We start from the raw sequence: 25,349 nt of genomic DNA, 5'->3' as shown, positions 1-25,349 counted from the left end.
AATCTTCTTTTTTTATTTTGTCTCTACTCTAATAAGACTGTGAGGTGTTTCAGCAAGTTAATCACAGCAGAAACTTTTTTGCATTACTTGAAGTGCTGAGTTTCATTGAATTGCCTCTAGTTTTGGTTCATCTTAAAATACTAATCTTTTGATTAAGTATTTAGCTGATAACGATATTAGTTCATCTTGGCTGCTGTGGAGCAACCTTTCATATGTACAGTTGTAAATTCACCAATCAAAGTATTATATTATATTGTATTTAATTGTATTTAATTGTATTAAATTGTATTAAATTGTATTATATTATATTATATTATATTATATTTAGGGCTGTCAAACGATTACAATTTTTAATCACAATTAATCACCATTTCTAAATGCCCGAAAAATCCCCATTTTCTCTGTATATTGTTGTGGGAACTGAAAGATAAATGACAGAGGGCGGATACATACATTTAACATTTTTGTTTTTTTATTGATGACAAGTCCAAATGATAGAGTTATTAAGATTGAAAAATAAAATAAAACAAACTAAAACACACAACACCATAATTAAATGTGGCTGTCTCTTTGCTATGCCTCTGAGCAGACATAGGATGTTATTTAGAACTTTTTTTTTTTATCAAACTCAAAGATGACCTTTATCCTAAACAATTGGGCCATCTTAGCCTTTGCTCTTTTTTTAAAATTTTTTTAGCAAATATAGGATGGTTGAATAAAACTTTTTTCTTTTCTTTATTAAATCAAACAAACAACCAAACCTTTACACAATTAAATGTGAACATGACATCTGAATCTGAGCCCATCTGCAGAAGCAGTGTTGAGCCAGATCACACTTAAAAAGAACGAGTTCCAAGTTCAGTCCATGCAGATGAAAAAGAAACTAGTTCACGTTCGTAGTTCATTTTTTATTAGGATGATTAAGGTGACAGACGTACGGTCATGTGTTTGGTTCTGAATCGATGGAGTCGGATCATGTCTGCGTGTCGCTGCGCTCATTTTAACACTGGGTCCTGACTGTGAGCGTCACGTCATTTTTCATGATATTTTTAAATGCAGCCTCATGAACTCTGGAGCGAATCAAACAAACACAACGTGACTTCATGTACTGATCGGGTCCTGATAACCAATGTTGAGTGTTTATTAGCAGAGTGGAGGCGGACACAGGATCTGCAGCTCGGTACAAACCAACCGCAGCTTCTGCTCTGATCATGACGCAGCTGATCTCTGAGCAGCTGAGACCAGAGAAACTCGGTGTTTTCACTGTTCTTCTAAATCACGTGACCGAGCTCTGATCTCACTGCGTGTGTCGCTCTGAGCGAGTGGGGGGGGGGGGGGGGGGGGGGGGGTACACGGAGCGGGTCATTCTGCGCATGCGTTAATGCGTTAAAACAATTAACGCGTTAATTCCACAAATTAATCATCACTCGTTAACGCGTTAATTTTGACAACCCTAATTATATTATATTATATTATATTATATTATATTATATTATATTATATCAATCCGACCAATCATCGCTCTTCTTGCCTAAACCTAACCCAATCAGAGGCAAGGGAGGGGCGCGTCGTCATCATCTTAGCGTCACATCGCTTCCGGGTTCTGCTGAGTCCAGTGTTTTCCAGCTGAGCGTTAGCAACGAAGCAGCGACAAGATGAGTACCGAAAAATACCCCAGGTCTTCCATTGAAGACGACTTCAACTATGGCACCAACGTTGCTACAGCGAGTGTCCAGGTTCGAATGGGTGAGTAGAGAGATGTGAGGTTTGTAGCGTTGACAGCATCTTTCCCCGTTAGCCGAGGCTAAGCTAGCCAAGGCTTACGTTTACAGCTTAAAATAAAAAAAAAAAATTCAATTTAATACCAAACCACTTTACCTGTCCCCGGAGTGCAACTCAAAGGCGCATGGAGCATTGTCGACACACAAGTGAAAACCAGAAAGACACAATGATGACATTAGTGCAATGTAAAATGTCCGCTGACAGTTAAATAACAGTGCAGTGTACACAAATTAAAGAGTAAGAGTATACGGATGTAAAAGGATGGTGAACAGGATATCGGCTGTGGAAACCGATTTTAAGAGCGTATATAAATACTGAATGATAAATACTGAACATGACCACCACTGTATTGTTGTTATAGCGTCAACAGCCACATATGCTAGCAGAGGCTGGACCGTGTTAGCTGGATAGACGAGCACTGGTTGGGAGATAGCACTGTTTTCAACGTTGTCAGTGTTTATATGCTGTTTCCGGTTTGGGGTTTGTTTTTGTTACGTAGCGAGCGTACGACGTAAAAGCTGTAGCTGACGTTGTTAGCTTTACATCCCCACTGGGCAAGTTCATTTTGAGTAGAACAAGCTGGTTATACTGGTGCAGACTCGACACGACCATTTACTTAGAACTTAGACATGTTCACATACACACACACTTGTCTCTTTATTGTTGTGAGTCCATCACGACTAAAAACCTCTGAACCCTCAAACAAGCCTTTGTGAGGACCAGCCAATATGTCCTCACAAAGTCAAAGTGTCCTCACAATGATGGTATGGAACCAAAATTGGCCCTCATAACTATAGATAGACATGCACACACACACCTCATTCGCATTGACTCCTGTTCATTGTGGGCAGACTAACCAAAACCTCATCCTTAACCATGACCAATTCATGCCTAACCCTAATCTAGTTTAACAACATGAGTAATACCTAGACCACACACACACACACACACACACACACACACACACACACCACAAAATATTTGTAACTGCTGCTGTTGTTGGGTAAATGAAGGGTATTCTCTGTAAACCTCTGGTTCATAAATACGTGTAAGTTGTTGTAACGCTGGGTCCCCACTGCTGTCTTCATCGATCAGACTTCCTGAGGAAGGTGTACAGCCTCCTGAGCTTGCAGATCATTCTGACCACGGCCACCTCCGCTCTCTTCATGTTCTCCCAAACCATCAAGGACTTCGTCCACGCAAGGTGAGGGAGTTTTTCTAACCAAGATGCAAAGGACTGAATGTCAAGATGATAATGCAACAGTTTCTTGCACGGCCCTTTTACTGTATGGTCCTTTCACTCTGTATCCATAACAGCACCTTTAATTAAATGAAGTTCACTAGTTAAGTTGAATTTGGGAGCTAGGCCATGCCTTAACCACACCTCTAATCACCTGTCAATCTGACATATACCTGGTCAACTCACCACACTCTATTTATCTCAGACTCTTTGACCTGCACTTTCCCTTCCCTACCCATATCCATGCATCCTCCTTCCCTCATCCCTACCTTCATCCACTCTCCTCCTTCCCCCATCCCTACCCTCATACCTCCATCCTCTCTTCCCTCCTTTCCTCATCCCTACCCACATCCCTTCATCCTCCTTCCCTCACTTAATATTGCAGATTGTTTTGGGGATTGTGAGATGTTCCTACCACTTCATAGTAGCAGGATTTGATTTATAATGTGTTTCCAAAGCGAGATACTTGAATGTATGTTTGTATTGTCCTATTGTAAATGTTATTGAAAACATCGGTTCTTACATGAAAACTGAATTTGGATATGTTGCTTGGTTACACCTTTTATGATGATGTTGTGCTGCTGCTGTTGTCTGACTGTGGTGTGGTTCCTTCCTCAGTCCTGCCGTGGTTCTGGTTTCGGCTCTGGGCTCTCTGGTTCTCCTGCTGGCCCTGGCCGTGTACAGGCACAAACATCCAGTCAACCTCTACCTGCTGCTTGTGTTTGTAAGCCTTTTCTTTTTGGTTTCCAGTATGTTGAATACTGAATTGTTTTATCTCACTAGCTTCGTATTAGAGAAAGGCCCACTAGTTCAGACCTGGTGTTAACATCCGTCCAAAGAGATTCAATCATAGCTCTTTGTCTGTTCTTACCTGATATTAAAATGCATCCTGAATATCAGGAGGGGCTGAGTAAATCAGTGCACTACAGAAGGGGATTTTACCCATTTGAATAAAATATTAATCATTATGTGGTGGGCAGTGTTGCTATTGTGTTGGCGGCCACAAGCTCCTAATGTGATTTGAGAGATAAGGATACATTCAGGAGATATTTGGTTGCGTTTACACTTGTGATTGGATCATTAAGGACAGATGTTGATACCAGATTTGAGGAGGGTCTGCGTAACATTCAGGTATAGGATATTTACCCCTTTCCAATTATGTCCATATTTACCAGTTTGAGATAATGGATTAGGTGCGCATTGACCTTTACAGACACTTTAACTTACAAACTACAAGTGCCATTAATTGTGTGTTTTTCGCAGACCCTGCTGGAGGCGGTTTCTGTGGCCACAGCCGGTAAGTACCTCTTTTCAGGGATTTAGTTAGTTTCCATCCTCTGAGCCTGTTGGCAGACTGTCCTGACTGCAGTTTCCTCTCCACAGTGACCTTCTATGAATACTCCACTGTGCTGCAAGCCTTGTGCCTGACCTGTGCTGTGTTTGCTGGACTGACAGCCTACACCTTCCAGTCCAAGAGAGACTTCAGCAAATTGGGAGTTGGGTGCGTGCGTCACGGCTCCTGTTACAAGTGGTTGCACAATGTTTTTTTGAACTCAATGCTGCTCTATTGGGGGTACACCCTCAGACTTACACTGTCCTGTCTGTTCTGACCTTACAGCCTGTTCGCCTGCCTGTGGATCCTCCTCATCGCAGGCTTCATGAGGGTGAGTGGAATTTCCTGACATGATTATGTCTGTTTCATATGACAGTAATGAAAGGGGAGAAAAAGACTGAAAGCGTGAAAGACAGGGAGAGGTAAAGTTGTGCATCTTCATCACTGAGGTAGAGGAGATACACAGCTCAGTGCATTGCCAACAATCCGATCCATCTAAGGCTTCATCCATACAACTAAGATTTTGTTTCAAAAGTGCATTTTCAAACTAAACCGATCTCTGTCCACTCAAGCATTTTGGCTATGTATTTCATGACCGAAATGACCCAATCAGCAAACATTTGCTTGTGTTTATGTCATCATTTTAAAAACATCTCCATTTCTGCCTGTCCAGAATAAAACACAGCCCCAGAGTTTCAAACTAAAATGTGGCCAGCTGCATTTCCAAACTGTTTTAGCAGCTCTAAATCTCCAGAGTAGTGTGGACGCCAGGCATGTCTGTAGCAGAGGTGATGCGCTTTCAAACAAATCCTCTGTAGTATGGATCTAGCCTAAGATGCAGTCCTCACCCCGCTCCATGCTGACTCTGTTGTCGCTGCAGTTCTTCTTCAACAGCGACAGCACCGAGGTGGTAATGTCCGCTGCCGGGGCTCTGGTCTTCTGCGGCTTCATCATCTACGACACCTTCCTGCTAATGAAGCAGCTCTCCCCTGAGGAGCACATCCTGGCCTCCATCAACCTCTACCTGGACATCGTCAACCTCTTCCTGCACATCCTGCGTCTCCTCGACTCCATGAAGAAGCACTGAGAGCTGCAGACACCATATTGAGCCTTACTGGAAAGCCACAGATACGGCCGTGCTGTGATTGTCTTGTGTTCATGTGAGTTCTGCTGTCCTGACGTAAATAAGAAGTGACATTTTAGGGAGGAATCGTCTTAAATGAAATAAAGTAAAATATAACTCAGTGGTTGGTGAACTCTTTCCAGGTGGCTGTGGGACTTGCTTCTTTTTAGTTGTGGTTGCTGATTTCTTTTAAATTGAGGATGTCCTTATCAGTGAAGTGATTTGTTTTGAAACCAGAATTTACTCCTCATGTTATGAGACAGCTCAATGACTTAAACGTAGACATTATTTTAGAACCCACTAGCCAATTGGCCAGATTGTGCTTACCTTGTTTTGTTTGCCCTTTTCTTAAGTATCATTACGTACATCTCAAAAGGGATTTTACTAATATATTCTCAAATTAAATTTATTGTTGAATGTTTCCAATGTCATAAATAACTTGTTACTATTCCACCAGTGACCTGCATTCCTCACATGTTAATGTTGTACAATATATAAGAAGAAGATGACACACTGTATGCTGGTTTTTCATGAAGGGTTTGGTGCATGCCTGGGTTTTTTGATTCCTGTGATTGTACATATTGTATTTTTATGACGTGAATGTAACCCCGGGGAGCCAAACTCTGATTGTTAAGCATTAAAGTGGATGAAGAGTTGAATCTGTAGGTTCTTAATAAATATTACGTGATTCTATCCTCTGATTGTATCAATCTCAAGCAGCAAGAGATGGGTGAGTGTTGGGACAGCATCGCTTCAGATTTAATTTAAAAAGACGAGATGCTGTTTTTCTTTTTAAAGCTACAATAGTGCACGACCATGCATGGTACAAACCAAACAGTGACAATAAATTATTTACTGTGAGAATCCAAACTATTATTCTCACAGAGAGATAGAGAAAATATTTTTTTAAATAATTTTTACCCTGCATGATGGAAAAGCTGCTCAAGGGTATCGCCACATGATTACTGATGGAGGTGATCATTCAGGTTCAAAGGTAAAAAATATCAGAATTCCAAGATAATATCTACAAACAATTTCCCGTCATATGATAAGTGACGTAACGCATTTTTCCATGTATCACTGCATCTTGTAGGACTATAGACACGACCTAAAGCTCATATAGACTGAACAAATGATTTATGATCAAACGGTAAGAATTATGTCATTGTGACATCACTATGAAGTCAGAAAATTACCTCACATAATGTAGTAATGTAGAATAGAATTTTCCAAATGCTCAAACTCATTTAGCCTCTGATGTCATTTCTCTAACAGTTTATAATTTAGTTACTGATGTAAACAGTTCCAGGCTTTCTGGTTTCAAAACAGAGCTTCCAAATTACCACACTAAATAAATATATAACAACAGTTTCATGTTATTTGAACAAATATGATTTAATTCTGACAGTGATGCATTTATACTCTTATTCCATCACTTGAGTTCAGAATAACACGAGAAGACTGATAATTATTGGAAACAAAAACTAAATCCTCTGACGTCTTTTATTGAAACAAATATTTGCACAATGCTAAATATTTGTAATTATTATTAATAAACATCTCATAGAGATTGAAATCAACCACTTTTTTCCTCGTCTCTTCTCTATTTGAAGAAGAGACTTGGCAGCTCATTCATTCGGAAGTCCTGACCTTTTTTTAAAGGGCGGCTGTGGCTCAGGAGGTGGTCGGTCACCGGATCGTTCAGTCTGTAGTACGAAGTGTCCTCGGGCAAGACACTGAGCCTAACTGTGCTGACATGTTATCTATGAATCTGTGAGTGAATGAGACTTTGAGTGGTTTATAAGACTATAATAATAATTGTATGTACACTAAAGTCAATCTTTTATCACAGGTTGGTTAATCATCAGATTTCTCCCTCACTCATAATGCTAATAAATGTCTCTTGCTTATCCACAGAAGATTTTCTGCCTAATTATTTCCAGTGATACTTTCCTATTCCGGTTAGGTGTATACATGATGTGTGGGGAGTCAGGTGACTGGGACAGGGGGAAATGTGGAGACATCTGGTGGCTAGATAAAAAAAATGGGAGGAGCAGAGGGATCAAAATGAACCAGTCTGGAGTCCTGACAATTAAAATGCCTAAAATCAATTAGAATGTGCACCTGTAGTCCTCTAAATCCTCAATATCAACTAGTTTGAATCACACAACCAGTTTGTAAAAGCCTGACAGCCTTGAGCACTGTGTGGCAGCAGAGCTCTCGACTTAGTGAAGACTGCTGTCTATGCATCAGTGCTACAGACATGTTCTGTATGTTGACAGCTTTACATAGAGCCTTGAGATTCTATCTGGTTTAAAAAATTGCAATGGATGGAGCATTCCGATGTAGCTGGGCCTAACGTAGCTGAACGAATAAGAACGTATCAGGCCTGAGGAAACTGAATTGGTTTGAAGTGTTTCCTGGTCGGCTCTACTCTCTGACTGTGTGGACTGTGAGGTGTATGTGGTTTAGACACTTCAGCCATATTTTTAACACCAAAAAACACTATATGTTAATGTCAGTGACAATAGCGCAGTTGAAATCCTGTTTCTTAGAATGTCTCCCCTTAAAATGTTCCTCGACATCACACCAACTGAAGGTGATGTATTTTGAAATGGATGGAATCAATGAACCCACATTGAGCATTAGAATAAAGCTAGATATGGCTCTTCATTCAGACACTGGTTGTCCTTCCACACCATCATGCACATCTCCAAGTTACAGATTCAGGAATTTTGCAGATTTCTTAGTCTTTCATATCGCTCACAAACCTAGGTCTTTTATTGAATGCCTGCGGGGGAACAGCTGCACACGTCTAGAACAGTGGTGGGTAGACATTTGCTTTGCTGCCAGAATATCTGACCTCTTTTGGTAAAGCAGAGCTATATTTCTTTGCCGATTTTCTGCACGAGGGCTTGTTCATCGCCTCATAAGGGGATATGTTACACACACCACATTGGCTTATTCGAGAAGAACAGGGTCTTTGGGATTTTGCCATGACGAGCCAAATTGCTCCTTCAGTATTTCTACCTCCTCATCAAATATGTTACTTATGTAGTATACACTGGTATGGTAAACATGGAGTCCTTGATGTAAGTAGTTTTAATACCACAGTGTATCAAAAGAGATTGTGCGGCAGAAGAAAATCCTTTCACTGTTAAATTATATTCCATTAATAATTGTAATCTATTATAATTATAATTATTTTTACATTATTACGACTGATGTATAAACATGTACATGACATTATTGTAATTGTCATGTAAGCACAAACCAAGAGAGGTTTTCTTCATCGTGCATTGAATGGGACTTGGTGGATGTTATGCTCAACAGGAGCCACCTGTGAAAAACAACAACAGTAAAACAGTTGTCCTCAGCTGATATTCAAACCACAGCTTGGTATAGAAAACTGATGTAAGCATCAGGAGAGCTGATCCATGGCACTGGAGATATTTGAGAGATATCAGCCTACGGTCACCAAAACATTTTTGAAATTATATTTCTCTCTCTGAACGAACTAAAATATTTACACAGAAATAACGCTTTTGGAGTTTCACAGCTTGAAATTGACCTATCAAACTCAAACTATTCAGTAGTGATTCAATTTCTATTTGCTCATACGATCCAAATCCTTATCAATACTCAGGCAATATAAGAATAGAAAGAATAAGCGATAGAAAAATAAGCAAATGTTTTAAATATATATTTAAAATGTTTTATTACAATGAAAAGTTGTGCGGAAGAAGCAATGTGTTCTGACACTTGATCTGAGAAAAAAGGTCACACGAAATTTCATTGTGGAGAAGACGACGTGAAGAAATAATGAATTATATTTTGTTTGTACATTTGTTGGTTTCAATATCGATCGATCTATATTTATACTCCACAAGAATAGAAAGTTGAGAATGGTAGAAAAATAAATACATGCTTTTCATATGTGTTTAAATGTTTTAGGCCATGTTTTCTGCCACTGGATCTGAATTAAAATATAACAAATATAAAATAGATTTCATGTATTTACACAGACGGTTAATCCAGACTCTTGTGAGCCTTGTTGTGGGTTAGGGTGGTAAGCTTATAACTGTGTGTTCTTCTCTGAATGAAACAGTGATGAGTTCCTCCTCAGCATGAATGTGGGCATTATTAGGGTCAGTCAACAGCTCAGTGTTACTGTGGAGGCTGGACCTTGAACGCAACACAGTTGGTCGTCTGCCACTTCACCTCTACGTCACTTCCGCCACACAACCTTCTCCCAGAGTTTTGTCTAAGATGGCGTCAGTGCAGTTAACGGATGAGGAGCTTTTCTCCGAACTGAAGCGCTTCGGTTTCACGCCGGGCCCGGTCACCGAGAACACCCGCCCGGTGTACCTGAAGAAGCTGAAGAAGCTCCGCGACGAGCAGCAGCAGCGGGGCTCCCGGGCCGGGAAGACGCGCGGCACTGCGGCCGTCAACAGCAGCAGCACTGGCGGCGGCAACACGGCGGGATTCAGGCCAGCCAGCCATGACGTCACGCACCTGAGCTCCAACAGGAGACCGGGCCGGAAGTCCGCCGTCCTCGGCTTCAGCTCCGACGAGTCTGACGCCGAAACTCCACTGAGGAGAAAGGGCCTCAATCACAGCGGCAGGGCGGACCGGAGCCCCGCGTTCCAACAGCAGCCGAAGATAAGGCCTGCCGCGACGCCGACCGGGGCGAACAAGAGTCAGTATGGCGCCGGGAGTGCGCTGAATAGCAGCGGCTCTTCCCCGGGTCCGGACGGGCAGAGAGGTGTCTCGTTGGGCTGGGGGGTTCGGGCAAGATCCAGCCCCGAGGCGGAAGGGAGGGATTACGACGAATCGGGAGACGAGGACGATTATGAGGGGGGGACGGAGACGAACTCTCGCTCTTTAAATGGTTGCGGGGCGCCTCACTCGGTCACTAGCAAGTTAGCCGGGGATTACTCAGACTCGGACGAGGAGGAGGTCGGGGCCCTTGGCGCCGAAGACCGGCGGCGGGACAGACTGGAGGCTCGGCGGAGCCACTCGAAAGCGGCGTTCGCCCGAGGGTCCCAGACGGGAGGGGCCGCCAGAGAGGTTAACCCGCCCGGGAGTCTAAACATGGTGGGAAGTCGGAGGGAGGAGGGGGAGGAAGACGAGCTGAAGAGAAGGGACTCGGACCCGCCGGGAGGCTCGCGGAGCCGAAACTTTCCCAGGAAGTCCATCTACGTGTCCCTCGACCAGAACCACAGACGAGACGCCGGCAAAAACAACCACGTCGACAGCGAGGACGGCTCCCCCAGAAGCGGCGGCGGCTCCAACAGGTTCAGCATCGGCTTGAGACCGCGCTTCACCAACTACAGCAGCCTGTCCCAGCCGTACCGGGGCAACCACTCCAACCACACCGCCCCCAACCACTCGTACAGCCAGGCAGCGCTGAAGCAGAAGCTGTCTGGGCCGGAGGACGAGCTGCTCCAGCAGTTCAAACGGGAAGAGGTGGCCTCCCCCGGCAGCTTCAGCGCCCACTACCTGTCCATGTTCCTGCTCACAGCAGCCTGCCTCTTCTTTCTGCTGCTGGGCCTCATGTACCTGCGGATGAGGGGCTCTGGAGCCTCGGAGGCGGATGGAGTCAGTAAGTGTCTGATTAGATGTGTCACTCAACGTTTTCCATTATCCGTCCCCTGAACGGGTAAAATGTGCCCACTGGTTTAGGGCAGACAGGTTGATCCATCCCCATGTGGCCTGGTTGTTGGGTTCGTGTGTTTGTTTAGTTTCTGTCAGGCTTCAGAAGAGTGGTGTACCCCATGTAAACAGAGCTGCTGTGGACTATTACACCTGCCTGTCCTGCAAGCAAAACACTACCTTGTCCTTTCTACAAACTTCAGCAGATACCCAACGATAATCAGTTTTCTTCTTCACCAGTGTAAAAAGTCAAGCAGTTGTTAAAAATGTCAGCAACTATCATACAAGGAACAGATCATCCAGTGCAGCTGTGACCTTTCACTGCTTCAACTAAGCAGAGGCCTGATTTGTTGTCAACAGGTGCAAACCACGAGCGCAGGTCCTGTCTTCAGTCTGTCCCTCCTGCAGGTGCAGTCGCTGCATGTGCTTCGTGATGGCCGGAGCTAGCAAGACACCTGACAAACATAATCCACCAATTTCGTGAAAGCGTTGATCCAGTCCTGACCCTGTCGGCTGCTAGATTGATCTGATGCATTTCTTCTCAAGCAAATGACTTCTTGCTGTCTCCAGACATTGGCTCAGAGCTGGTCTGTCCAGGCTTCCCTGCACCATCACACTATTCACATATGCCACACTTCCAAAGGGTCTGCTCACTGTGCAGACCTCAGGCTCTTCAATCCAAACTGGTTTCAGCAATAGGAGAAGGAATGCTATTGTTAGTCAACAACTATAATTATGCACACATAATTAAAATAAAGCTTAATTTAGGCAAATTGGACATTACCAATTCTGACAGGTGATGTGTTGCACATTCCTGCCAGCGGTTTCACCTGATTCCACTCATCTGCTGCACATTTAGAACTGGATTCACTGAACCCCAAACCCTGGATGTAATGAACTCAGTGTGAATCCATTTCCTTCCAATGTGACCAATTTTCCCTAAATGTTCAAAACCAGCGTTGTTGAATCGGAGGAGAAGCCAAACGATAACACTTCAGTTCACAACCTTGAACGTTGCTTTGACTTTCAGCAGTTAAAACAGTGCATTTCACACATGACAGTCAGGTCACTTTCACACTGCTGCACATGGATTTCTTCTGTAGTGCTCACATTAGTGTAAAACCAATAACAATACTAGTAACTTACTATCACCATACTTTTTTTCCTCAGCTTCCCATTCGCGAGTAAACAGCCGGATGTGGGATTTTCTTTCAGTATTATAATGTGTACGGTATAATTCTGTTCAGACTCCAAAGTGCCTGGCTGATGTGGTGAGGCCTCAAGGGCTGAGCTTCGTGTACAGACACTGACTCACGTGTGAAGTGATGTCTGAGCCTCGCTCACATTTCATGTCTCCAAACATGCCGTCTTATTGTACAAGTTTTCCTTCCCACCAATCCAGCTGGTGCTTTTTGCTCTTCTGGTGTGTTTGGTTTACTGTGCACTTTTAATGAGCATGCTGTTGTTTCTGTCCTGACTCTACCACTTTCTGTGTTTTTGTTGCAGTTAGGAGCCACCCTTTTGGCAGCGACTTTGACTCGACTTATGTAAGTAGATATTTTCCTTTGACCCCCCCCCCTCTTCTGGTTCTGTGTACAACAGTTATGTTGCAAAGTTTTTGTTCAACATGTTTAGCACAGGAAAGGCGATGTGTACAACATGGAATTAGATTGTAAGCATGATGGATGTGAGTGGTGGATGCAGTTGAAGTGCTGCCATGCTAATGAAATTAACTTGTTCTACTCCTGGCCCTGCTGCAAACTGTTCCAGAAACAACACTACCCCTCAAGCTTCGGATATTTTCTGTGATGTGCACTTGGCATGGAAACTGAAGAGAACCAAACGTCTGGCTCGGAGTTGTTTCAGATGTTTTTACATCAACACGTGTTGATCTGTAGAGCCAGTTCAAACTGAACTGAATACTATTCATAACTCACATTGGGTTTTAAATTCATTTTAAGATCTCCCTAAATCCCAGGTTCTAGATTATACAGATGCCCTGAGCCGAACCAGGCATATTTTAATAGATTAGCATCTGCAAGAATAAAGCAGATCAAAATCTGCTCCTTTCTTTACTCTGATGTGTTTTTTCCACCTCAGCCTGCTCGTGCTGCAGTGCTGTGCCCCGATATGACAGCCAGCCTCTAGAGTGCAGCATTCTGCTGCACATGTGAGTGAAAATAAAGAGTCTGCAAATGTGGAAAATTGTCTGATGGGCACGCCAGTGAGTGACTCCCGAGTTCAGACACCAGTGTGTCTGGATTTGCCAAGTGCCAGCATACGCAAAAGAGCAGCATCCAAAAACGTTCAGATAGCAGCAGTCAGTTAAAACAGATGCTGCTGGTAATGTTAACTCAGTGAGTACCTTGACCAGCATTAGTGAACATAAACTTGTCTGTTGACTGATTTAAATCGGTTCTGAAGCCGATGTTTTTTCAGACTTTGCAGATAAAGGACTCTGATCAGTGTTGGAGCCATACAAATTGATCCAGACATCACTGCTAGTTTGCATTCAGGGTTTGTCCTGGCCGACATTTAGGCGGGGGATGTACTGAGAGCACAAGATTTACAGTTCTACTGGCTCCGTCAGTAATTTACTGCTCCTCTCTGTGTCTATCATTCACGCTGTTTACACATGTGTTTGATGACCCTGTTTGTGTGTGTCGGTGTATGTGTGTCAGTGCGAGAGACGAGCTGAATTATGAATGAACGCGCAGCGACGAAGAAAGATTTGACACGTTTAAGAAAATTATCGATCATTACGTGAGGATCGACGTTAAAGCTGTAGTGGGTCAGAGACATCAGCTCCGTCTGTGTGTGTGAGATAGTGAGGGAGAGGCAGAGAGAGGTGAGCAGCGGAGTCTGTGTGGCGCCGTTACCTTTCCCTCATGTTCTGTTACTATCATACAGAAGCTACGCAATTCTTTTATAGTAATCAACCGCTTATAGACATCAATTTGGCCAAGGACAAACATGATCACTCTTAGTGGTTTCCACTGAACTAGAATTTTGTCGGGAGATGGAGGCGGCACGAAATTCGACGGAGGCAATTCTCTATGCAGGAAAACCCCTGCTTTTATTTAGCCTCCCTTCAGGTTTCCAGCTATAAAAATGCCACCACAAAGTTCTAACAAAAAAAAAGACAAGTAACTGTATTTCTGTTGGTGTGTGTTTTATTGTTTGCAGGACAAGGCAGATAAGGACCTGATCCTGAACTTGCTGCTCAATCTACACGACCATCTGGCCAACATCGCTGGTAGCTATAACCCCTCTGTGTCTTCTGAGTGACTGTTCGATGTGTCGAATAAAGACTTTTCTCTCAGGAAAGGTTCTCTCTCTTTTGTTGCTGCGACGACAGAGTGAGCAGCGGTTCTTTATTTTCATAAAGAGTGTGTTCATTCACAGCTCTTTAACTACAGAAATGCGTTGTTAAGCTTGCCATACTTTTGGTCACAGTATCAATATGCAATCATGAGTATTAACGAGTACTAATCCAATAGAGCGAGTTAATGTGGTTTAAGTAATTTAAAGGTTTGTCAGGTCAAGGTTAGAGAAAGGTGTCACCAGTCAGTGGGGCTGGGACATTATCCCTGACCATTGATAAGACCAGGGCCTTGTCATAGTTAAAAGTTTCTATTTAATATCAGTGGTTCCCATTAATTATCTGGACTGTGGCTGCCTTCCATATTGTAATTTGTCCAACCACAGCTTCTTAATTAACCAAAAAGTGTTTACACTTCCCATAATTACATAAGAGATCTCCAGCTTGGTATGTGCAGCACTATTTGCAATGTGCTCAGGCTGTTGCGAGCTACAGTCCACAATGTTAACTAATCTTTCACTCTTTTAGTCTGTGTGCCTGTCACTCGAAATACGTTGTGCGTGAAAGGGACCTTTGTGCACATTGCATGTGAACCTGTTCACTGACTGATATTAAAAGACAAACATTTGCATTTAATGCACAGACAAAGGAAAAGCAGTACATTGTCAAATGGATGTGAGAGTTCCTCAGGCCAGCATATGTTGTAATGGAAACGGAGGAACTTATAATGACAGGTGATTATATCTTACTGAAAATATCCAGTGGTTTGACAAACGCCCATAAAGCACTTTATTAGGAACATCTGCACACCCGCTTATTAATGCATTATCCAATGAGCTGATCGTGTGCAGCAGTGCAACAGAAAAAAGATGCAGATACAGGCCAGGAGCTTCAGTCAATGAATCATCAATTGATCAGTCAGTTTTTTTCTCAGAATGGAGCCAAAAAAAAACACTTGAGTGAGCAGCAGCTCTGTGTTGAGAGGTCAGAGGAGAATGCTCAGACTGGTTGGAGCTGACAGAAAGGCTACAGCAACTCAGATAACCACTCTTTGCTGTGTGACCAGAAAAGCTTCTCCAAATGAACACCACATTTGACATTAAGGTGGATGTTCTATAACAGCAGAGACCGCATCAGGTTCCTCTCGCGTAGGCTAAGAAGAGTAATGAGAGGCTGCAGTGACACAGACTCACCAACACAGGACAGATGAAGTCAGAAAACGGAGTAGACCGTATGAGTCCATGGAGCCACGTGATGTGGTAGAACAGGACATTGGCAGCATGAATGTGCTGCTGACAAATCGGTTGAGAGGGCATGATGCAGTCATGGAGCATAATCTCAAGGCCTCGAAGAACTGAGGCTGTTTAGGGAGCAAAGAGATAAAGTATTCCATTTTAGTATATTCTTAATGAAGTACATGGGGAGTACACAATACACGTTATACTGTTCAATATTCAAAATCTAATGTGATTTAATAACTTGAGGTTGTGCTTCTCATATAAACAGACAGGAGTGCTAATCTGTACTCTAAACTGGATGTTAAACATTGTGTTGAGATGAATTTAGCCGAGGTGTGTTTTTTTTTCCGTCACTGATGGTTTGAAACTGTGATTACAGGCCAGCATGACTGTGGAGACCAGAAGTGTCCAAACAGGAGTCTGTCCATAGACGAGGCCGCCGCATATTTAAAGGTACGTCCCCATTAACCAGAAACACGGACCGCAAGAGGCCATGGGATTCTTGGTACTTGCGTATCAGAAAGGAGAAACTGGAAGCTTGATAAGTGTTTTCAGTGAAGTGTGTCAAGGGTCACTTATGAATATTGTGTCTGTGGGAATTTTCCCACCTGCACAACATCAACCAGGATATTCATGGCCGCCGAGGCACAAGGACAAACTTCCTTTAAAGTGCGAGTTGCTATGTTGATGCAGCCGGTTATAATTTCTGTAAAACTGCGTAAACAGAAGGAAGATTGACTTGCTCTGCATTTGGTTGATTAATTAAAGAAAATGCTAAGAACAAGCAGCAATGATATAATGTAAAAGCAGGGATTTCTTTTCTTGGATGATGCTGATCTCATAAGTAGCCTATGTAATCGATTACATTGGTCCTGCAATAACAATCAAATGTATGTATTCAGTCAACAGAAACACTGGAGTGATTTTACTTTTAAACAGGTACAGGAAGTGTTGCAAATATTTACATTTGTGACATATTGAATTGAAGCTGTGGTGGAAAATTGTCTTCACTGTTTATTTTGCGGTGAACCGTGTGCAAGCAAATGGGCAAGACTGACTTTTAGCAGAGCAGCAGTGTGGCCGCTCAAACCCAATAATATAGCCGCCAAAATGAAAGCAAGATGTTCCGTGACATAAGCATTAGTGTGGAAACTGACGCTGTCCCTCTCATCAGTTACCCCTTCTTTTTTTTTTTATTTAGGCCCAGAATAAGGAGTTTGAGTACCTCGTTCTCAGTTCTCTGGAGTGGATAGTCCGGACAGGACAGGATGTTGGGATAAGGTAACGCACAATTTAAATATTGTTGCTGATCACAAGCTTCATCTCGCTGTGTGTGTGACATGTGTCCTCACTCTCTCTCTCTCTCTGTGTGTGTGTGTAGGCTGACTGCACAGGTAGCCGATGATCCAGTGACCGACGTGTCTGAGATCTACAGGCTGGAGTCCACACATCCCAAGATGCCCTTCACGTGCCGCTTCCGCCGAGCCTTCCTCACTGTCATCAGCAGAGTCTTCCTCATCGCAGTTGGTGAGATAAACCACAGCAGAATGTATTTTAGATAACTGAACAGAGATATCTGCAGCAACATATATAACATGTTTTCCTTCATAGAAGTTTTGTTTAGAGAAAATAAAACAAGAGTACAGATGGAAATACTGTTGAAGACCTAAAGAGAAGATTTATAAGATATTTGGAAGAAAGAAAGAAAGAGTCCCAGAATCAGTGACTAACATGAATGTGTTTCTTGATTTATCCGTGGACATCAAATATTTGTACAAACTTAGTTGTTGTGTAGACACAGATGGAGCACTGAAGCTGCCGCTGCTCTGTCGATGGGCTGCTTTCACGTCTTCTCGTTGTACAGACGTGGTGTAAAACATCCATCAGTCACACAAACAGGACAATAGGAGGCAGTGTGCACAACAAATCTTTCTGTATGTGGAACATGTATCTTGAACCTATGATACGAAGAAGTGCAGAGTCGAAATTTGGTTTGATTTGGACAGTCGATACGTTCAATATAAATAAACTGTGAATAAACGGGTTACCAGCGCTCTGTAGTAGTGGCCACTGAAACTTATCATCGTAAAGTGACGTCGTCGACCACAACAACAGCGAGTTCACAGCAACTAATTCTCCAGTTTGGTGGTTCTGCGTACTGAGTCCACTGGACTTTGAATAAACAGCTCTTTGCGGTTGCTTCAGGGTTCTAGTTTCAGGAGAAAATCTGCAACCAGTATAACCACAGGCCAAACAGACAGGTTTAGAACAGGGACTACACTGGTTGATATTAAAATAGTAAAATAAAGTGTGCCAACTTATCACAAATAAAGTAACCAAGAAATTGAGCCAGGAAAGTGACTGAATTGCTCTGATCTGTTGCCTAGAGCACAATACATCTAGCCAATCATCTCCCAAACTAATTAATCCTGCTCAGATTCATGGGTTTTATGGAAGGACAAAATGTGTTTTCTCAGTTGTTATAGGGCTATAACATCGTTAATCCTTAGCCAATTGTTTATTAGCATCTAACCATGTTTTTTTCCAGCAGTTACAGCAGAAGAAGTTGTTAGTTTTTGCTCCAAACAGCAGTGGAAGCGTTTTTTTGCAGTAGCTGTGGTTTTTTGGATATTTTTCTCTTTAATTTGTTCAATAGAGACAGAAAACTGCATTAACTATGCCTCGAGACGCCCCAAGTAGCTGTGTTTGAATTTGTGCATCCTGTGTTTGTGTCCGTGAGTGCAGTGGTAGGCTGTGTGTGGAGTGTGGTCTGCTATGTCAAGTATCGCTGGAGGAGAGAAGAGGAGGAGACGAGGCAGATGTACGACATGGTGGAGAGGATCATCGGTAAGGACCCCCACACAGTCACTGGACCGCCAACCAATTGAATACAGTGTTTCCCCTCGGGTTTCCTTTACCAGCGGAACTCTCTTAATACCATGGGACAAAAATCTTAGCTCAAGGGTGTGAATACTTTTGTAAATATGAGATATGAGTATAGCTTGATGAATATAAAGGCACATTTACCAATTGAAAGTTAAATTACTCCGCAAATCCTGTTGTCGTGGTTACTTGAAACCTGCAGGTTTTTCCTCTGAACGCTGTTTATCATAATTATGCTTTAGTCTTTAATTCTTCCTGTTTTTTTTTTACATGTACAGACGTGTTAAGGAGCCACAGTGAGGCTTGCCAAGAGAACCAGGACCTGCAGCCCTACCTGCCCATCCCCCACGTCAGAGACTCCCTGGTTCAGCCTCAGGAGAGGTCAGTACCAATGCTGTCGCAGCTCCATCAAAATACAATTAAAAACGTTGAGGTGTAAAATTAACATCACTAGCTGATTATAAATTCTGCTCCTGTCCCACTGTCAATCTTGAGTTTAGATTTGGGGCACTTTAACACCTACCTTATGTGGTCTGGACCGTCTGACTTTCCAGTTTATTCCAAACCAAAAGAGGTGGTTTTCGTCTGGATCAAACTGAATCATGGTTTGGTTTAAAAGCAGTGTGAATACACTTTTTGGGATAGTTTGGACGTATGCACCAAATCGCAGGAAGTCCAAACAGGGTCAAGTATATGTAGACGCAGCCCACATAGGTGATGACGACAGGATGCATGTATGTCATACAAAATTCTTTAGTGCACCCCCTGAACTGCAATTTGAAACCAAAACTAACTGGATCAAATGCAAATGTTTTTCGGACGACGGTCCAGACAAACTGTTCAGCATGGTGTTCATTCTTAGGTCGTCCGTTCCAAATTTGGGCTGCGTAGAGGCTGAAAAGGCTTCACCGTATAAAGTTTTAACCTCGGGAGCAGCTGGTAATCTTGAACCCGGCCGACCTGAGCAGTCTACAAGGTTCACACTGGTTCAGCAGATCGGATAAGTGTTCTGGATCTAAGCTGCTCAGCGATTTATTGACCAGTAGTAGGATTTTAAAGTTAATTCTTTCCGAGACTGGTTACCAGTGAAGTGGTCTGAGGACTGGAGTCCATGACTCCAGTCCTCAGATCACTTCACTGGTGAAGCAGCGTTCAGGATCAGCTGGTGCTGTCTCAGACAGATTTGTAATGAAGAGCTGATTACAGATCGATGGAGCTTTTTTTTCTCAATGAAAACACATGGAACAGGTTAATCTGAGCCATATTACAATCCTATTTCAAGGAAGTGGAACAAAAAAATGCATTGAATGTGTTTGTATGTGTTGTGTAGCTTTTCTCTAAATGCTAGGTAGGTGCTTTTGTGAATTTTAGATTCTTTTTGCCACCACTGCGATAGAAGTGTGTGTGACAGGTTTTGGACATGATGTGTAGTTACTGCTGTCTTCTGTGCCATATGTTAAAGTTAGGTTTAGATGCACCATCAGAAAACGTGATGTCTCAGGTGAGGAAGAATGTGTGAGACGTTCTGGTTCTGATGTTTTACAGGAAGAAAATGAAGAAGATTTGGGAGCGGGCTGTGAGATTCCTCTCAGCCAACGAGTCCCGCATTCGAACAGAGAAGCAGAGGATCGGTGGATCAGACTTCCTGGTCTGGCGGTGGATACAGCCTGCTCTCAGTTGTGACAAGAGCTCACTGATGCCCTCTAAAGTCTGGCAGGGGAAAGGTAACTCGCACTGACTATTTTTCTTGCTCGAGACTATACTGGACCAGGAAAGCAGGAAATTCACTTAAATGTTTGTCTATAAATGTTAATTCTCCATTTCATTTGGTTCTGACTGACACATTCACAGCACAAATTTTTTTTGTTTATAATTAGTGGAGCAGGATATCTGTTCAAAAATCCAATTGAATCAGTTACGTCAAGTGTATGCCAATGTGTGAAGCTCTTTTCAGAATTTATAGAGAGAATAAAAATCCCTCTGACTTGTCCTGCTCTCAGTGCTAAAGAGTTGTGGACGATACCAGTAGGGTTGCTGCAGTAGTCTGAGTTACTGGGGTTCCACAGTGTTCAGGCACATACCAATCACGTAATTTTCCCACTGACCACACCAACTGTTAGAGTTTTTTGTATAGACAATCTATTAGATTCATTTTTGTATATCAGTGGTAGCACCCACGTCACCAGTTATCAATGTGAAAGTGTGTGCTCCATCGCATCAGAGCAACTGAGTCGTATCACATGATGAGAGTGGACCAACAAGGAAGATGACATTTGGTGCTAAAGACGATTACAATGTTCTGGCTGTTTTAAAAGACAGAGACAGACAGGGAGATAGAAAGAGAGGGGGGGGGGGGAGCAGAGGGCTGTACACAATAACAGCTCAAAACTTCTCATTGATCTTTTATGTTATTACGAGGAGTGGATTATCACCCTCTGGGTAATTGAACACTTCGCATAAATTCAAGTGGCTTCAGTACATGCTGTACAGACACTGAGTCGGCAGACGTCTTCTCTTGTCTCTTCTCTTGAGGTGGACAGGTGGAAGATTGAGTGGTATGCAGCCTTTGGACATGAGGTGTTTTTGTGCTGCTTCAGACCTTGATGTTTCAAATTGCCGCTGCATGAAGCATGTTGCCACCTTAGGTCCCTGCACTTTACAGTTTCATAGGCCCTGGTAACATGTCATCATGTATTGGGAACCTAAACATTGCTCTTATCCAGGGTCATATCGTTTCACTGTGATCACCATGAACCCGTGGACTGTACTGATCCAGCTGTGCGCTCACTGAAACCTCGTCTCTCTCCTTCAGCTTTCCCTCTGGACCGGAGGAATTCCCCCCCCAACAGCCTGACTCCATGTCTGAAGATCAGAAACATGTTTGACCCAGTCATGTGAGTTCAATCGTCTCTGCTGCCTCCTCGATGAGCTGTCGGGAGCTTATTCCTTTTTTACCAGATCTATATTTCCGTTTGTAACTTCCCTGTATGTGTTTTCTTTTTTTCAGGGAGGTCGGAGAGAACTGGGATTTAGCCATCCACGAGGCTATCCTGGAAAAGTGCAGCGACAACGACGGCATCGTCCACATCGCTGTCGACAAGAACTCTCGAGAGGTACGCTCCGCCCTGTGAGCAGCTTGCCCTCATGTCTGACCTCTATACTTCTGACTACAACGACATCACACTGTGTTTCCTGCTCTCTCCACAGGGCTGCGTCTACGTGAAGTGTCTCTCTGCAGAGCACTCAGGGAAAGCCTTCAAGGCACTTCATGGCTCCTGGTTCGATGGTAAAGCACCCACTTAATAACACTTAGATTTACAGCATTAACAGAGTGAGAAAACAAGGGGCCGTGTTGCTGCAGGTACAAGTGAGAAGATGATATACTATCCAGGAAATCCAGTTTGAATAATTCATGAGTTTTGAGTCAGTCACAAAACACGCAACCGCAGATGCTTGCAACCCAGTGCCGACCTGTTGCCAGAGGAAACCAACTTGAGGAGCATTTATGATTTATTCATCAAAAACAATAACATTGTCGTGCAGAGCTCATAAATTAATACATTAGTTACATTGTTTGTGAGGGCCTGCTGCCCTTTGTTCCTAATGCAAGATTCACAAAATATAATTTGAGTGATTGTCTTGCTAAATGTTTGCACCTCACTGCACTCAACTCGGAATAGAACAGCCAACACAGTAGGCGAGTATAATGGATGCATAATGAGAATCAAATCACATTCAATTGTTTGGCTATCTTGCTAAACCTCAAAATGGGTCTACCAGCTTCTGATGATAAACAATGAGTAAAATAAGCTTTCACATTCACTCTTGTTTGGTTTCTGCAATGATGTTCACACTGAGAATGGCGACCTAGTTGTCTCTTGTAGCTAGCTGTTCACTGCAGATCTGGGTATTGGACGGTGAGATTTGTCATAAAGCAGTTTTGTAATGTTCCAGCATGGTACACCAGAGTTACACAGTGCAGTTCCAAGCCTCCAGGGAGCGATGACAGACATCACATTCTCCCAATTATAAGTATGTTTCTTCAAAATGGTTTTTTTGAAGCTGTTATTTTAAGGTATACGTTTGCTCTAGGCCGTAAACACTTGAGAACGGCTTCACCTTTTATTCTAAAACTGTAGTGATGCGATACAATTTTCGGGTTGAGAGAGGAGCTCCGAACACTGGTCTTTGGAGAAACGTTGAAACTGCTGCAGACGGTTCCAAAACAAAATGCAGCTGTGGACATCTGATTAGCTCAATGTATCGAAGAACACTATGGTGAGTGGTCAGTGACGGTTTCCTTCTCATCTTGACAGGTAAACTGGTGACGGTAAAGTATCTGCGTCTGGACCGATACCACCAGCGCTTCCCACAGGCACAGGGCTGCAGCACGCCCCTGAGGGCCTCCATCCTCCACCTGAAAGCCACGGGCACCACGGACACCACGGACACTGCGGCCAGCCCGCAGCAACACGGCTCAGCCAACTCTTCAGTCTTCTCATGAGACGCCCCTTAGCGTTAGATTTAGCGTCATTTTCTTCTGTGCCCTCCCAGCGTCACAGCACCAGTCTGCTGCTGCTCCTTCGCTGCTTTATAACGGGGACGACTTCAGTCTGTGCCACGGGAGAGCTGGTTCTTTTTTTCCGTTTGTTTGTTGATTTTCTTTTTTTTCTTTTTTATTTCAACACAGGATAATTGCAAGAAAAGCTGTTCTGCGTTGCAGTTGTTTGTTTTCTATAATCATTGTATTAGAAATGTCATGGATTTAACAAGGAAGCCAAGCTCTTCTGGAATATTTAAGATGTGTGCAGATACTCCAGCCCTCCCTCCTTCTCTTCCACGGTGCAACCAGCTCATCCCATGATGGAATTCATCTGGGCACTGTATAAAAAACAGCTGCATGTTTCAGAGTATGCCTCTATGTAAGCTTTCAAGACAACACAGCGTGGATGTTGATTTTCCTGAAGATGTTCGATGTACTCCTTGTTATTATTATTACTCTGATTATTATTATTTAGTTAAGGCGAGGGAGGCATGAACAGATATGCAGTGGGTGTCCTGTAAATACACGTGAATGGTGGCACAAGCTTTATTATTACATCTTTTCTATTAAAAGCAAAACCATAAGCTCATATTTTTTTTGTTTTTGTTTGTTGTTGCTGCTGCTGCTCATTTGCCACAGCAGAGTACGTGTGTATGCAGAGGCGACGAGTCCCTTAGAGGCTGCAGTAGCACAGATGCACACAGTAAAGCTCGGGCTGTAGAACCGAGCCACAGTTACAGTGAGGATTCAGCCACCGTGTGTTTCCTTTGCTCCGTGTTTTCTATGAACGGGCTTTTCTTTCCCTTTGTCCTTGATTTTGAGCGATTGTAACAAAATCAGGGGGTGTACCTTTAACAGTCACCTGCAACTTTCTACTGCAGATATAATCCAATATATCCCAGAGTTATCACTTATTACATTTTATTATTTACCTCTTTGAAGATGGGTAATGTTATGCTGTCGGTGCGACCCCCCCCCCTGCATTGAATTGGATTTCCACACCTGTTCTCATGCAAGCAGTGTGTGTCTTCATCTCTTTGGTTTTTTTTGTGTACATGACCAACAGACCAGACGAGGACTCTGAAGTCAGAGCGTTTCATGTTGTGACGGAACCTGTTGATCACACAACCCGATGCTACCACGCTTTTTGTCATAAGGAGTACTGTGAGAATGTTGTGGGTTTGTAACACTCTATTCTAAACACCCCCAGCCCCCTGTGAGGAGTCTTCACTGAACTTAGGGATTCCTGATCGCTTGTGTGTTTTTACGGCACCTGTGTATTCAGAAAATGTTTTTGTTTTTTTTTTAAAACTCCAGGAGATGCTAGAAATTATGAAATTTTTTTAATGCAGTGAATTGAAAGTTGGATTCAGTATTTGCAGTGTGAAATTGTACAAATGATGCACATTTCAAATGTTCAAAATCTGCTGCGATAGGTAGCAGACGACCCAACAGTGCCTTAAATTTGTGCTTTTAAAAAAAAGACTGGCACTGCATTACTGGACAATGTACTGGATTTAAGAAATAGAAACAGTTCAAAGGGTGAGTAAGGCCTGCCATAGATGTAGTTTTGTTAGTTTTACATCTTCAGATTTGGTATTTTGTAGCAGTTTCCTTTGATATTAAACCAAATGCTTCTCTCTATTTATTTCTGTTTTTTTTAAACAGCCATGGTGATGTACTATTTTAATGTCACTATACCTGTTACATATGTGTCAAAACTTTATTTCATCAAGAATCAAACCGTACATCCACTTCCAAACAAATGTCAGGATGTGTAAAACAACAAAATAAAGTGAACACTTAAAGAAAGAAGCCAGTTGTTTAGTGCATCACTGTAAACTATTTTTGTACCCCCAACGGAAAAGTGCACATAAGGCGTCTCCCCTCACGCTGACTGTCATGAGGCTGAATGTCAAGTGTTTGATGTGATGCCACCTCTCAAGGCTCGTGCTTCACCTAGAAACCTCATGGATGTGTTCTCTTTCCTCTGATGCACTTCATGTTAACACTGTACATTGATATGTGGTCTGTTCTGTTATATGCAGCTTTATTTCCATTGCATTGTATGTTTGGATTTACCAGCATCCCTAACCTGCTAGCCAGGGGGGCGGGAAGGGGGAGGGAGGGTGTGGACCAGAGACATTTATAAAGATAAAAAGTTTTAAATGTAATTTGTCAGTTGTACAAACGGCTCAAATTAAAGAGTTATTAGGAGTTTTTTTTATTT

General features: G+C 42.9%; 2 protein-coding genes across 2 annotated transcripts; both read left to right on the top strand.

Moving 5' to 3' along the window:
- The first annotated feature begins 1,580 nt into the window (after window positions 1-1,580).
- On the top strand, window positions 1,581-6,134 carry tmbim4 (transmembrane BAX inhibitor motif containing 4). Its single transcript, XM_034578838.1, has 7 exons — window positions 1,581-1,746; window positions 2,878-2,986; window positions 3,641-3,746; window positions 4,286-4,319; window positions 4,406-4,523; window positions 4,641-4,686; window positions 5,236-6,134. The coding sequence occupies exons 1-7, from the start codon at window positions 1,656-1,658 to the stop codon at window positions 5,440-5,442; spliced, it is 711 nt and encodes a 236-aa protein (XP_034434729.1). The 5' UTR covers window positions 1,581-1,655; the 3' UTR covers window positions 5,443-6,134.
- Window positions 6,135-9,652: 3,518 nt separating this feature from the next.
- Window positions 9,653-24,930, top strand: lemd3 (LEM domain containing 3). The gene is made up of 13 exons (XM_034578835.1): window positions 9,653-11,083; window positions 12,640-12,680; window positions 14,320-14,389; window positions 16,073-16,146; window positions 16,895-16,974; window positions 17,075-17,220; window positions 18,439-18,540; window positions 18,855-18,957; window positions 20,122-20,300; window positions 21,389-21,470; window positions 21,584-21,689; window positions 21,784-21,862; window positions 22,893-24,930. The coding sequence occupies exons 1-13, from the start codon at window positions 9,748-9,750 to the stop codon at window positions 23,078-23,080; spliced, it is 2,586 nt and encodes an 861-aa protein (XP_034434726.1). The 5' UTR covers window positions 9,653-9,747; the 3' UTR covers window positions 23,081-24,930.
- Window positions 24,931-25,349: the final 419 nt, after the last annotated feature.

This window comes from Hippoglossus hippoglossus, chromosome 23, assembly GCF_009819705.1.
Source record: "Hippoglossus hippoglossus isolate fHipHip1 chromosome 23, fHipHip1.pri, whole genome shotgun sequence".
Lineage (NCBI taxonomy): Eukaryota > Metazoa > Chordata > Actinopteri > Pleuronectiformes > Pleuronectidae > Hippoglossus > Hippoglossus hippoglossus.
The sequence above is the reverse complement of the archived record's forward strand: the minus strand, read 5'-3'. Positions and strand labels throughout refer to the sequence as shown.